The following is a 13435-nucleotide window of genomic DNA, read 5'->3' as shown; positions in this document are numbered from 1 at the left end:
GCGATATCTGAAATCGGATGTCGATACCGATATTTAAACCAAATTTCAAAAATCCGATACACAAAATTCGGATACCGCCCATGCCTACTGTGGCCCCGGCAGTCTACCTGCTCTTTTTTTAGCAGTTCCGGAGGGCAGTTGTGTCGTTGTTCTAGTAATTACTGATAGTATTTTATGTAAATAGTATACAATCGACACCTTACTGATATTGTCCAGAGAGGAAATTATATTATAGTCTACAACTAAAATTCATTTACATGACTATCATAAGATCAAATTATAATTCGATCTTTCTGCATTTTATCCCTTTTTGTAATTTTTATTATTTCTGAGGTATAAAAAAGTTTTAATGAGGATGGTAAGTTTTACAAGATTCTATGTACAATTAAATAAAATTTAATTTTTTTTTTTATTTAAAAGTAAAATACATTACAAATATTTCGATTCGATATTGTCGATTTGCATTACTAAACGCTAGACGTAAAAGTCACTAATCCGCAGCTTGTTTATGTTTGACATGATTCATATATCAAATCAACTTTCAAAGAGACGTAAGTGCCATCGCCCCAGACATATAATAACCAACAATTTAGGAATAATAACAAATAGTATTATCAATATCATACAAGTTATAAGCTGCGTCTTTAATATTTCATTGATATATTAAATTAAAACTTAAACAACGTTTTAATATAAGTGAGTAAAATATAAGTTTATTGGAATAACATTTTTAACCTCTTGTATTCCTTATCTTGATAAATCTTACTTTGGTTACATAGTTACTATTATAATTTGATTAAAACTTCAATTATAAAATATAAAAAGTATCATGGATAAAGCAACACCAGGTGCATCTCGTGATAATACAGAAGAAATGGACGTGGAAAAAGATTTGACTAATAAATTTTTGAGTGGTGAAATGTCTTTTGCTGAATACTCGAGTGAATGGTGTGATGGGGAGGACGAAGAAGATACTGAAGAGTTTAAAAGAAATGATGGAGATGTGGCACAGTCTGTACAATTAATAGAAAAAAGTAACTTTAGAAGACGGAGGCGCACACGCCTGTCTCCAGCGTTAATGGGTTTGATGGGTGAAGCAAACTTAAGGTTTGCTCGGGGTGACATTGAAATGGCAGAACGGATGTGCCACGAAATTATAAAACAATTACCGACAGCTGCAGAACCATACCAAACATTGGCACAGATATATGAACATGATATAGAGAAGTCATTACAGTTTTCACTGTTAGCTGCTCATTTAAGTAGTTCAGATGCAGAACATTGGTGGAGACTTGCCGGATTATGTAAACAAATAAATGATGTAAAACAAGAAATGATATGCTACTCTCAGGCTGTAAAATCTGAACCACAAAATTTAGAGGCACACATGAAAAGGCTTGATTATTTGACAAAATTAGAAGAAAATAAGTATCCTGTTAATACTTTAAATATAACACGAGTTAAATGTTATCATAAGATAGTTGTGTCTTTACCATCAAGTGAAGGGGAAATAATAATGAAATATGCAAAAATGGCTGCTACAATGTATCATAGTACATCAGAGACTGAAAAAGCAGTTGAAGTAATGGCTGCAGCATATAAAAAATGTCCATCATTATTTACTTTGGAAGATATAAATATATTACTTGAATTATTAATTTTACAAAAACAATACCAAGCATGTATAGACATTTTTGTTTCAAACATAGGTGTTGAAATTGAAGCAGAAATACAAACAGTCAAAAATAGTAATGGTGAAATAGAAGAACACACTAACTACTTAAATTGTGTTATACCTGAGAATATGGCCGTAGATTTAAAAAGTAAATTGTTAGTTTGCTTCATTCACTTGGGTGCTTTTACACTTGTTAAGAATTTGTTAAATGATTTCTTGGGCAGTGATGTTGAAAAAGCAGGAGATCTCTATATGGATATAGAAGAAGCATTTTCATCAGTCGGTCATTATGAGATGGCTATCAAATTATTAGAGCCACTAGTGACAAATACAAATTTTGATTTAGGAGCAGTTTGGCTTAAATATGCAGAGTGCTTACAAAAACTTGGTAGAGAGGATGATGCTATACAGGCATACTATAAAGTATTGAAACATGTACCTCAGCATCCAGATGCTTGCCGAAAACTTTTCACTATTTTAAAAATGAGAGGAGATATTGGGGAAGCATTAAAAATTCTACAGCAAGACTATAAATATGTTGTCAGTGCCAGTTTATTATATGAACAATGTCAGATATTAAAAAATCAGAATAATTTATTTAAGTATTTAGAAGTTGGGGAAGCTCTTTTTTCAAGAGATTTAACAAAATTTAGAAATCAAGAAGAATTAAAGATAGCTTGTAGGACTAAAGGTACTGTGGATCTCATTTACAGTTTTCGAACTATGAGAGGTGAGAGTACTTACCATGAGGAAGACATTCAGTTTGAAGAGGAATCATTTCGCCTTACAAATCAACAGGAGTATGAATTTTTTAAAGAATTGCTTAAAATAGCTTGTGACAACAAACTGTATTGTACAATGCAAAGATTAACATTTTATGCCATGATTACTAAGGGATTACACTTTTGTCGGCAAGCTGTTGAATTTTATTGTTTTCAGGCTTGTTTTCTAAATCGTGACTACTCTAATGCCTTACGATTTATAAAAGAATTTTCCACAAAATATCCTGGCCCAAGGACATATAACCTATTAAGTTTTGTTATTAATTCTTTAGATGAAAACACACATGGAAAATTTTTGTCAAGGCTTTTTTTAAAAGATTACAATATTGTTAAACATATGTTTCTAGGTAATAATTTCTTAATATCAGGTAGATATCTTGTTGCCTTGAAATATTTTTTGGAATATCATGAACAATGTAGGGAACCTTTATCTGCCTTGCTAATAGCAGTCACTATACTGGCAATGGCAGCCCAGAGAACTGTGGATAAGCATCACAACTTAATATTACAAGGGATGTCATACTTCCTCACATATAAACAACTTAGAAAATGTGACCAGGAAGCTTATTACAATATAGGCAGGGCTTATCAGATGTTGAGTATCAATAACTTGGCTATTGAATATTATGAGAGAGCATTGGCATGTGGTCCAATTACAACATGTGATAAGCATGGCCAAATAGATTTAACCAAAGAAACAGCTTACAACCTTTATGTACTATATAAAGATCAGGCACCAGAGATAGCAAGGAGATACATTATGAACTATTTAGTTATATGATTAAATAATAAACCATACAATCGTGTTTTAATGTTATATTTATTAAGTCCTCAAAAAAAATCTGTGCTATGTCTTAACTTTTTATGTAAACACTTCAAAATAGATATTGGAAATAAAACATTTTAAATATTAGTTATTATTTTAGGTTAAACTAGAGGAGAAACAATGAGTACAGCTGCATCTGCTGTGGTATCAGCGAATTTTGTGTCATTTGGAGAATTGTGTGCTGTATTCGAACAATTGCATAAGAAGAAGAGACATAGACCAGAGCAAAACAAAATATTAGCTAATTTCTTTAATAATGTCAGACTCAAAATGGCTAGTACTGAAGGTGACAAGGTATTTGAATGTTCGCAATTCTGATACCTAATTAATATTTAATCCTTCAGAAATAACATTAATTTTATTTACATTTATCTACGTCAACTTTGGACAAACTTAGGAAACGACTTATGCAAAACCAATTTCCAAACACTTTCTTACTTTCAGGATGTTACGTTCTTTCCAATTATGAGGCTTCTACTACCACAATGTGAACGAGAGAGAAACCCATATAATTTAAAGGAAAAAAAACTTGGAAATCTTCTTGTGAAAGTATTGTCACTAAACCCAAAATCATTAGACGCTCAGAAATTAATAAATTTCAGTTCTGTTCAAAGTTCAACTCAAGAGAGTGATTTTGCATGGGTAGCATATTTTGTTTTAAAAAATAGGTTCGTTCAAATGTCGTCAATTTTATCAATAGGCGACATTAACGAAATGCTCAATAACATTGCAAAGGCTGATGTCGAAAATAAAGGAAGTAAGTTATTTTGACTTGTAATCAACAGTTATCTCGAATATGTTGGTATGAGATGAGAATATTTATGTACCTACCTTGTTCAAAAACAGTCTATTGTTAATTCATACAATTTAGAATTTTATACCAACAATGGCTTATGTTTATATCTATGTATATGTAAATAAAGATTTAAAATGGAATCAGTCTGCTAAGTGTCGTTGTAATTAAACTATGTACTTACTGGTGTTTAATATGGAATACTGAATATGTCTGCAAGAGCTAGTAACTTCCAAAAACACGTTTTTTTTTCTAATTGGATCGTGACCAGCATAATTAATATGAGTAATGTTTGGCTTTAACAATTTAATTACCCATATATTTGAAATTCTTTTTTTCCAATTCTTGGCCTGCCTAGGGGCCCGGAATCGACTAGAAATTGTCTACATTACCTAAAAGTTAATCCGTTCCTACTTATAATGTACTTTATTTAAACATTAGTTAAATGGCTACAGTCCATCCGTCTTTCAAAAAAATATAATTACATTGTTTTCTTGACAACAAGCAAAATATATGAATGACAATGCTTTCAGTACTTCTAGATGAAGTGTTTAGTTATGCAATAAGAAAGCTAACAGCCCAGGAATTTAAATGGTTTTTAAGAATTATACTGAAAAATTTGAAACTGGAAATGAGCGAGAACCGAATACTGGGAACGTTTCATTCGCACGCATCGGAACTTTACCAAACCTGTAGCAGTTTATACGAGGTGAGCGTTCCGTTTGTATCTCTTTATGTTTTATCAAAATCTTTTAAAAACCTTCGAAAAAAAAGACATAAAAAATTTAAACGTGTACTCAATTTTTTTCTATGTCTTCATTACTTAATACTTAGTCATTTAGGTAAACGTCGTATTAAAAAAAATATGTACTTATATTTCAAACAATTTAAGATCAATTAAAGGAATTGTAAATAAAACAAAATTTAACAATGATAAAGTTACTTATTGTATACAAGTCTAAGTTTTTTGATACACTAAACTTAAGGTTTCTAGATTTTATTTCTAATTACCCATTTAAAATAAAGCCCGGTAGTACCGGTAAGCTGTCTTATAAGAATCGTTATTAGGTACACGTTACTAATTTGGAATTATTCCTTATATGGATCCATTATGAAACCACTTTAGATTGATATTTTGTGATAACTTCAGGTTTGTGAAAATCTAAAAGGCAGTGATATTATATCTGGTACCGAGAGTTCTGATGAAGCGGCTGTCAAATTATTCTTTGCGGTGAAGCCAATGCTATCTGAACGACTGGATGTAACTAATATTCATCAGCTACCTACTGGTATTACATATCATATAGAAGATAAATTTGACGGAGAAAGGTTTCAGGTATACCAAAATTCTTTGTCTGTGGTTTGAAGAGATCAGATTCTTTAATTTTTAACTTTTAAATATACAGATGCATATGGAGAACGGTATATTTGAATATTTTTCGAGAAATGGACACAAGTATGCGAAAAAATACGGGAGCACTTATGATTCTGGTTCATTGACGCCAGATTTGAGGGATTGTTTTTCGGCGGATGCTAATAATTTTATAATTGATGGTGAAATGATGGGTTGGCACAAAAGGGATCAATGTTTCGGTTGCAAAGGTAACTTCTTAGAAAATAACTAGAATCAATACATTATTTTTCAAGTAGCCTCTTACATTTATTTTATTAAATATTACATAATTAAAATAAGTGTCAAATTAAATGTGCATTTAAATTACATTCGACCGAGAAGCGCCTCCAAGAAACTCAGTGCGTAACCCTTTTTATAATTAATTTTATATACATCACCGAACTATAATTTCGTAAATTTTACTCGTACTATATTTTGTATTTATTAATAGCCCTCTTATTCTTACTTTATTACCAAGATATGAATTTATTACTAGATAAAGTAAAAACTTTGCCGAATGTATTATCACACAGTAATTAATCAATTCTAGAAATATCTGGGTGTTGTCGAACGTAAATTACTTTCGAAAGGTTTTCTTAAAGAATTCTGTATTATATTGGAATTAGCATTTTTTCAGCGACTATTTACTTTTATTAGGCCTAGTATCCACTGAAGCGAAGATTGGCGAATTGGAAAAGAACATGAAATATCTGTTGAAGTGAAGTTGAGATAAGATGGGAATAACAGTAAATAAATTGTCTAATAAAAAATTCCATTTGCCGACCTTCGCTTTGGTTCATACCAAGATTTTATTTGTCTCACTCCATCCAACTTTTGTTTCTTTAATTTATTTAATTTAGGTCAATTATTTTTTCATAGGAATGTCATATGACATAAAAACGATTACTGAAAATTCTTCATACCGCCCTTGCTATTGCGTCTTCGATATTATATACTACAACGGAAAATCGCTCATTGGCGATCCTGAAAGAGGCGGTCTACCACTGAAAGAGAGGCTCAAGATATTGGACACTCTATTCACAGACGTACCGGGCGTCATACAACATAGCAAACGAAGTATTGTCAAGGATAGGTATATTATATATCTAATTGTATTATTGTTATTAACAAAACATATTTTTAATATAATGGTCGAGCAAAAAAATCTTCTGAAAGAATCTTAACAGAAAATCGCGGAATTTTCAGTCCAACAAATGAGTTTTCATGTACTTGATCTAAACCCATAACTCAACAATATAGCTGCAAAGGAAAATATCGCCAAAAATCTTCCCGTCAATTGAATATTTGCCAAACGTTCCGGAAGACAGAAAGTACTTGGTGGTAGGGCTTTGTGCAAGCCCGTCTGGATACGTACCACCCACTCATCAGTTATTCTACTGCCAAATAACAGTACTCAGTATTGTTGTGTTCCGGTCTGAATAGTGAGTGAGTCAGTGTAACTACAGGCACAAGGGACATATCATCTTAGTTCCCAAGATTGGTGGCACATTGACGATGTAAGGAATAGTTAATGTTTCTTACAGCGTCATTATCTATGGGCGATGGTGACCACTAACCATCAGGTGGCCCATATGCTCGTCCGCCAACCTATACCATAAAAAAGTATTAATGTTTGGGAGTAACACATATACCATTCATATTTTACCGTTTTAGTACAGACGTCTTAAATGCTTTGAACGCGGCTATCGACAACCAGGACGAAGGCATTGTAGTGAAAGATGTGAATTCATATTACAAGCCAAACAAACGTAACGAGGGCTGGTACAAAATCAAACCTGAGGTAAGTCTACATATAAAAAACAGTGATTATATTATTATTTATAAGTGATTATAGTACTTGTTGGTAGGTTTCTGTACAATCTCGTCTGGGTAGGTCCCACTTATTTATCACATATTATATTCTATCGCCAAATAATAGTAATACTGTGTTTTTAGGGGTAAATGAGTGAGTTTAGTGTAGTGTGTTTACTAAAAGTATTAAAGATGAGATCTTATTCGCCATTGTCTATAGACGCCGATGACTGCTTGCCGGTATTTTGCCCGCCAGCTTATATTTTGTATATGAGAAAAAATGAAGCATTATCAAGTCAATGTCATAAAATAAAATCGTTAAATACCGCCGTCGAAAACACGATTAAGTTTAAAGTATTACTTTTGCAGTACACTGATGACACTATGGTGGACTTGGACCTTGTGGTCATCGGTGCAGACGAAGCTGAAAACAAGCGACAAGGTCGCGCCAAGAGTTTTCACGTTGCGTGTATTGATGTTAAACCTGGTACCAATAAAACCTTTACTACTCATCTGCTTGGACCTTTAATGCAAGCTAACAATACACATTCCTATACTTACAAACACATAAATATAACAATCAATAAGATGTCTGTTTGATCTATGTTATATATAGAATATATATGTGTTTGCGGGCTTTTAAACTGCTTCGTTTTATAACGGATGGGATGACCAGCTATTATCTTAGCTATCGATCAGATATTAGTCATTTTATCGCCTAACACCTGAGTTTATATGTTCCGGTGCGCAGTTGGGTTGAAACAGTGTAATAAGAGGCGCTAGGGATGTGTTTTATTAATAATAATAATAACATAATAATAAAGATTTATTGGTCAAGTTGCATTACAACACAATAACAATCTTATTCACATATAAAAACAGTATAAAAAACACAATAAATTAAAATTACACAAAAAACAATAATAATATTATAATAGAAATAGGGAAGAAAAAAAAAATTGTGCTGCAGTACAACAATACCAAATGGAGATTCGCTCAGTAAAAGAAGAAGCATCAATGATGCTTCTAAACTGATTTTCATATTACTGGCAGAGGGCGCGCGCTGGGTGTGCGTGGGGCGCGTGGCGGGCGGGCTGGCGGGCGCCGAGCGCGAGCGCGTGTGCGCCGCGCTGCAGCCGCACTGGCGCCGCACGCGCGCCGCGCCGCCGCCGCCCTGCCTGCACTTCAACAAGGAGACGCCGGACTTCTGGCTTTTGCCGGAGCACTCCATCGTCTTTCAGGTAAGCGATACTCTTTTAACAGCTTCCACGGGGACGTCGACGATGGGCATTCGAGGAATCTGGTTTGTTATTCGGAACCATCAGAGAGAGCTGAGATGGCCCAGTGGTTAGAACCCGTGCATCTTAACCGATGATTGCGGGTTCAAACCCAGGCAAGCACCACTATATACCTATATGTGCTTAATTTGTATTTATAAATCATCTCGTGCTCGGTGGTGAAGGAAAACATCGTGAGGAAACCTGCATGTGTCTAATTTCATCGAAATTCTGCCACATGTGCATTCCACCAACCCGCATTGGAACAGCGTGGTGGAATATGTTCCAAACCCTCTCCTTAATGGCAGAGGAGGCCTTATCCCAGCAGTGGGAAATTTACAGGCTGTTACTTTACTTTACTTTACTAACCATCAGAGATACGAAGACTTTTCTCTGCACCCAGGTGCGAGCCACGGAGCTGATCCGCAGCTCGTGTTACGGCGCGCCCTACACGCTGCGATTCCCGCGCGTCATGCGAGTGCGCACAGACAAGCCTGTTAGCGATATTATGACGTTGCAGGAGTTCAATCAGTTAGTATCCGTACGTATGAAATAAACAGTATTATAGTCATTATAAATCATTTAAAATTATATTATAGTATACATAAAGTTGAATTTTGTATATTAAAGACGAGGAGTCCAGTGATTAAATTGGGCAGAAAACGCGTTAACGAGACGCAACTGAACCAAATGCAGCCGATGACGCTTCGCAAGCGGGTGGCGAATCTGCCACAAGTGTCTGAGAGGTTCCGGACGAAAACGAGTGGCGATGTACAGGTTATATCTAAAGCGCTGCTAGATAGAAAACTATGCGTGATTTCGGACGAGGAGGACTGCAAGAAAGCAGACTTAGTAAGAATAATTGAGTCGCACGGTGGGAAACATGTTGAAAACCCAGGTAAGTTAATTTGTATTTTATGTATGTGAATTTAATATTTTTGTAGGTCAAGGTTAGTCATATTTACTTCGTCGGAAAAACAACTTCAAGACTTATCTTTGTAATGTTTTTTTTATCTAACTGGAAATATATTAATTACGCATTACCGATATGAGTGGCCCCCTTCATATAGGTAATGTCACATATTAAATCCCACACATCTGTGGGATTCGCTGACTTTGAGAGCGTTGGGAGAATATTACACTTTTCTACTTAGTTGTATACCACACATCTCCATTTAGGTTTAATTTTCCAAACTTCCGATATAAATTTCGCGGACATACAAAACTTGTTTACGAATCCATGATACATTTCGTCGGTATAAAACATCGTTCTCTTTATAAATTACTAATTCAAAAACGGATATTTATAAGATTCATTCCGACAGGTCCGGACACATGGTGTTGCGTAGTCGGAAGAATGACCCCATTGGCTAAGAAACGCATAGAAATTCAGGAACTAGACATTGTAACGGCTTCCTGGCTCCGTTCGCTTCCTTCATCAGACACTCTGTGCTCTTTATCCCCTTTAAACATGCTGTCCATGAAGAGAGAAACGAGGTGGCAGATGAGCGTAGACTACGATTCATTTGGAGATAGTTTTAAAGACGAAATAGACGAAACCGTTTTAAAGAAATGTCTTCAAAACATGGTAAGTTTTAAAAAAACGTAAGTCGTTAATTGTTAGAAGTATATGAAATTGGTAAAAAGTATTGAAATAGTCTTTGTTTAAATCTTATTGTATTTGATTGTTTGGTATCTGATATATTTGACAGTACGCTAAAAGTGTATGAAATAATAGCCTCATTGGGCATAAAAATGGTGTATATAGGTAAGCAAGGCTTATATACTTACAAAATAAGACATTGGTGTCATTGAGTTTAGAAAAGTTGCAGATTCCAATCGGGAAAAGATCAGGCTCATTTGTCTGTCTTCATAATATACACAAAAAAAAAATACCTTAATAATAAAGTGAAAATTTATTTATACATTTCTTATTCCAGCGACAGCCAATATATCCAACGAAAACAGAGAAATTGAAATTGGACGAGAAATTATTTGGTGACAATAATCCGTTCTCATTTCTTAGAAGTTGCACCATACACATTGTAAACAATCCCTTGCATAGGCTACTGGCTAAAATGTACGGAGCTAGTGTCAGCGATGATCTTACTTCTCTGACACATTTCGTCATACCACGAGACACGTCGTATGAAGACGTACAAAATTTCAAGAATGATGTAAACGTCAAAATTGTTTCCGACGAATGGTTAGAAACTTGCTTCCAGGAAAAAAGACTTGTAAATGATTTAGACTATATAATGTAAAAGTAATATAAATATTCCACTGCTGGGCTAATACCACCTCTCTTTCTGAGTAGAAAAACGGATCGCTCTTAATTTCGGTGAAAAAACGGTGCTCCAAAGCGGTTTGGTCGATAATGTAAACATCATAAATGGATGTGTTATATGTTTCTAAAACTTCGCGTCCCATGGAAAGCAAGTAAGACTGTTGATGCTGCGACGCAGCTATGGCAGACCATGTTCCACAAGTGATATAATGATGTCCAATCGTGTATATAGTATCTTCTGCGCATGTTTTTAAAATTATACTTTTCAATGATTTATGTTAAAATAAACTTTTTTAAAAATTCTATGTTTATTGTTTTTAAATTATCATGAATTTTATTATGTAGTGAATATGAAATTAAATAAATAATTATTTTTTTATTGTTTCTTTTCATTACATTTCCTCTACTGTAATATGTATGACATTATCGTTATTGATTATTAGAATCAAATAACAGCAGCTAGAAATATTTCTATTTAAGCTTTGAGATTAAATATTTAAATGATCATTACTTTTGTGACTAACGCATGCCGACTTTGTCCCATTAATTATGGGACGATAGCTGCACGTAGAAAATCCATGTAGTTTAATATTTAATCGGCCACGGTCTAATTTTCAAGAACTCCAGCCGTATAACAACAACAACAACAACAACAACAGCCTGTAAATTCCCACTGCTGGGCTAAAGGCCTCCTCTCCCTTTGAGGAGAAGGTTTGGAACATATTCCACCACGCTGTTCCAATGCGGGTTGGTGGAATGCACATATGGCAGAATTTCTATGAAATTTGTCACAGGCAGGTTTCCTCACGATGTTTTCCTTCACCGCTGAGCACGAGATGAATTATAAAGACAAATTAAGCACATGAATCAGCGGTGCTTGCCTGGGTTTGAACCCGCAATCATCAGTTAAGATGCACGCGTTCTAACCACTGGGCCATCTCGGCTCTCCAGCCGTACTCCAGCCGTATATCTGCAGAAAATTAAAGAGAATTCATGATTGCAATTTACTAAATTACTATGATTTATCAAAGATTTACTGGCCGGTTTGAGAGTGGTACTTAATTAAATGAGTTGTTATCAATTGGGCGCCAAATGTAGATGAGTGACTTGCAGCTAACAATGAAATGAAATCAAAACTAACCTGTCATCGGTTTCATCACGAAGTTTCTAACTGCCTATTGTAATAAAACTATTAAAACAACATTAATTTATGTCACCATATTAATTTACCAATCAATACATATATTATTTATCCGCTTATTGTATATAATTACATCATTTGACCACGAATGTAGCTTTCTTCCCCACTGCCCGTTCAAAATCCACCGCCTTTTGTTTTTCTCGTGCCAGGCAGTACCAGTCGCCGCACCACGCCACGAGAGGAAGTGACGGGAGTCCCACAATACGGTGTCGATAACCGAATCAATAATTATACTAATGAATGTTATTTCAAATAAAAACGTTACGTATAAAAATTAAAGCATATTTAGTACGCTAAATATTATTATTTCAATTCAAATTATATAAGTATATTTAAAAAATCATGACACTATATACTTATCTATACTTATAATAAATCTGTAGGAATGTCAATTCTGTACATGAAATATTTTTCCAAAATTACTATCAGAGGTTGAAAAGGGGTCGATACTGATGGCAAAAATGCAATCAGTAAAATTTTTGTCTGTCTGTCTGTCTGTCCGTATAACCGCTATAGAAACAAAAACTACTCGACGGATTTTAACGAAACTTGGTACAATTATTTTTCATACTCCTGAGCTGGTTATAGTATGCTTTTCATCACGCTACAGTCAATAGGAGCAGAGCAGTGAAGGGAAATGTCGGGAAAGGGGAGAAGTTACTCCATATTTTAAGCTTCCGTCGCGTGTACAACCTTAATGGTTAAAGCTACATAGGAATTGAGTATTACGGAAATGTTCTCCTTAAAATTATGTAAAAAATATCCCATGACAGCCTTTGTGTATCTTTTATGGTTGACTCACAATAACACGTGTCACTCCCAATACCTTAGTTGTACGAAGCTTTCTGATTATATTTGTTTATGCCTGCGTTTATAACACTCTCAATCATCCCAAATTAAAAAAGTTAACAGTATTAACTATTCCATAAAAAAGAAGCATAGAAATCGGTATAGAAACACCCAACTTATACATGAAATACGCTAATAATAAAGCCATCGCACGTGAATTCTAAATCTATACTACTACATAAATCTCTAGAGTCTGTCTGTACACTTATTTTTGTCGTAATTCCTCAAAAGTATTCTTTTTGTGATTGACTGACATAATTTTTACCACTTTTGACATTTTTGTCTGTCTGTATGTTCTGCTATATAACTCGACAACAGATGCATCGTGCATCTTTATAAAAATTGGTATACAGGAAAAACATGTGTAATGATAGGTTATCTATATACAAAAGTGGAAGTGTTCGTATGTGTGTCATCGATAAACTCGAAACTATTTGATCGATCATTAAGATTAAATGAATAAAGAGATTATGCTATCCACATTGATGTAACTCGCCACCAGGTAGCGCTGCTACATATATATATATATATATATATATA

General features: G+C 34.3%; 2 protein-coding genes across 5 annotated transcripts; both read left to right on the top strand.

Moving 5' to 3' along the window:
- The first annotated feature begins 527 nt into the window (after positions 1 to 527).
- Positions 528 to 10893, top strand: LOC124544008 (DNA ligase 4). 4 transcript variants are annotated; one of them, XM_047122382.1, is made up of 14 exons: positions 528 to 551; positions 3384 to 3577; positions 3728 to 4040; positions 4610 to 4785; positions 5227 to 5412; positions 5483 to 5678; positions 6349 to 6562; positions 7144 to 7270; positions 7651 to 7768; positions 8335 to 8522; positions 8962 to 9099; positions 9189 to 9456; positions 9884 to 10146; positions 10499 to 10893. In XM_047122382.1, the coding sequence occupies exons 2-14, from the start codon at positions 3404 to 3406 to the stop codon at positions 10820 to 10822; spliced, it is 2685 nt and encodes an 894-aa protein (XP_046978338.1). In that variant the 5' UTR covers positions 528 to 551; positions 3384 to 3403; the 3' UTR covers positions 10823 to 10893. The 4 variants fall into 4 exon arrangements, with proteins under 4 accessions (XP_046978338.1, XP_046978347.1, XP_046978327.1 ...); XM_047122391.1 differs by having other exon boundaries at positions 535 to 551; positions 3384 to 3569; XM_047122371.1 differs by having other exon boundaries at positions 542 to 692.
- Positions 696 to 3336, top strand: LOC124544025 (general transcription factor 3C polypeptide 3). The gene has a single exon (XM_047122403.1). It carries the CDS (start codon positions 830 to 832, stop codon positions 3236 to 3238), a length of 2409 nt encoding a protein of 802 aa, XP_046978359.1. The 5' UTR covers positions 696 to 829; the 3' UTR covers positions 3239 to 3336.
- Positions 10894 to 13435: the final 2542 nt, after the last annotated feature.

The sequence above is a fragment of the Vanessa cardui genome, chromosome 1 (genome assembly GCF_905220365.1).
Source record: "Vanessa cardui chromosome 1, ilVanCard2.1, whole genome shotgun sequence".
NCBI lineage: Eukaryota > Metazoa > Arthropoda > Insecta > Lepidoptera > Nymphalidae > Vanessa > Vanessa cardui.
The sequence above is the reverse complement of the archived record's forward strand: the minus strand, read 5'-3'. Positions and strand labels throughout refer to the sequence as shown.

Bases quoted from the DNA above. Each gene is read 5' to 3' on its own strand.
- LOC124544025 (XM_047122403.1), top strand. From the start codon at position 830: ATGGATAAAGCAACACCAGGTGCATCTCGTGATAATACAGAAGAAATG.
- LOC124544008 (XM_047122382.1), top strand. From the start codon at position 3,404: ATGAGTACAGCTGCATCTGCTGTGGTATCAGCGAATTTTGTGTCATTT. The intron at 6,563-7,143 runs GTATATTATATA...TTACCGTTTTAG, and splicing joins CGAAGTATTGTCAAGGATAG to TACAGACGTCTTAAATGCTT. The intron at 9,100-9,188 runs GTACGTATGAAA...TGTATATTAAAG, and splicing joins AGTTCAATCAGTTAGTATCC to ACGAGGAGTCCAGTGATTAA.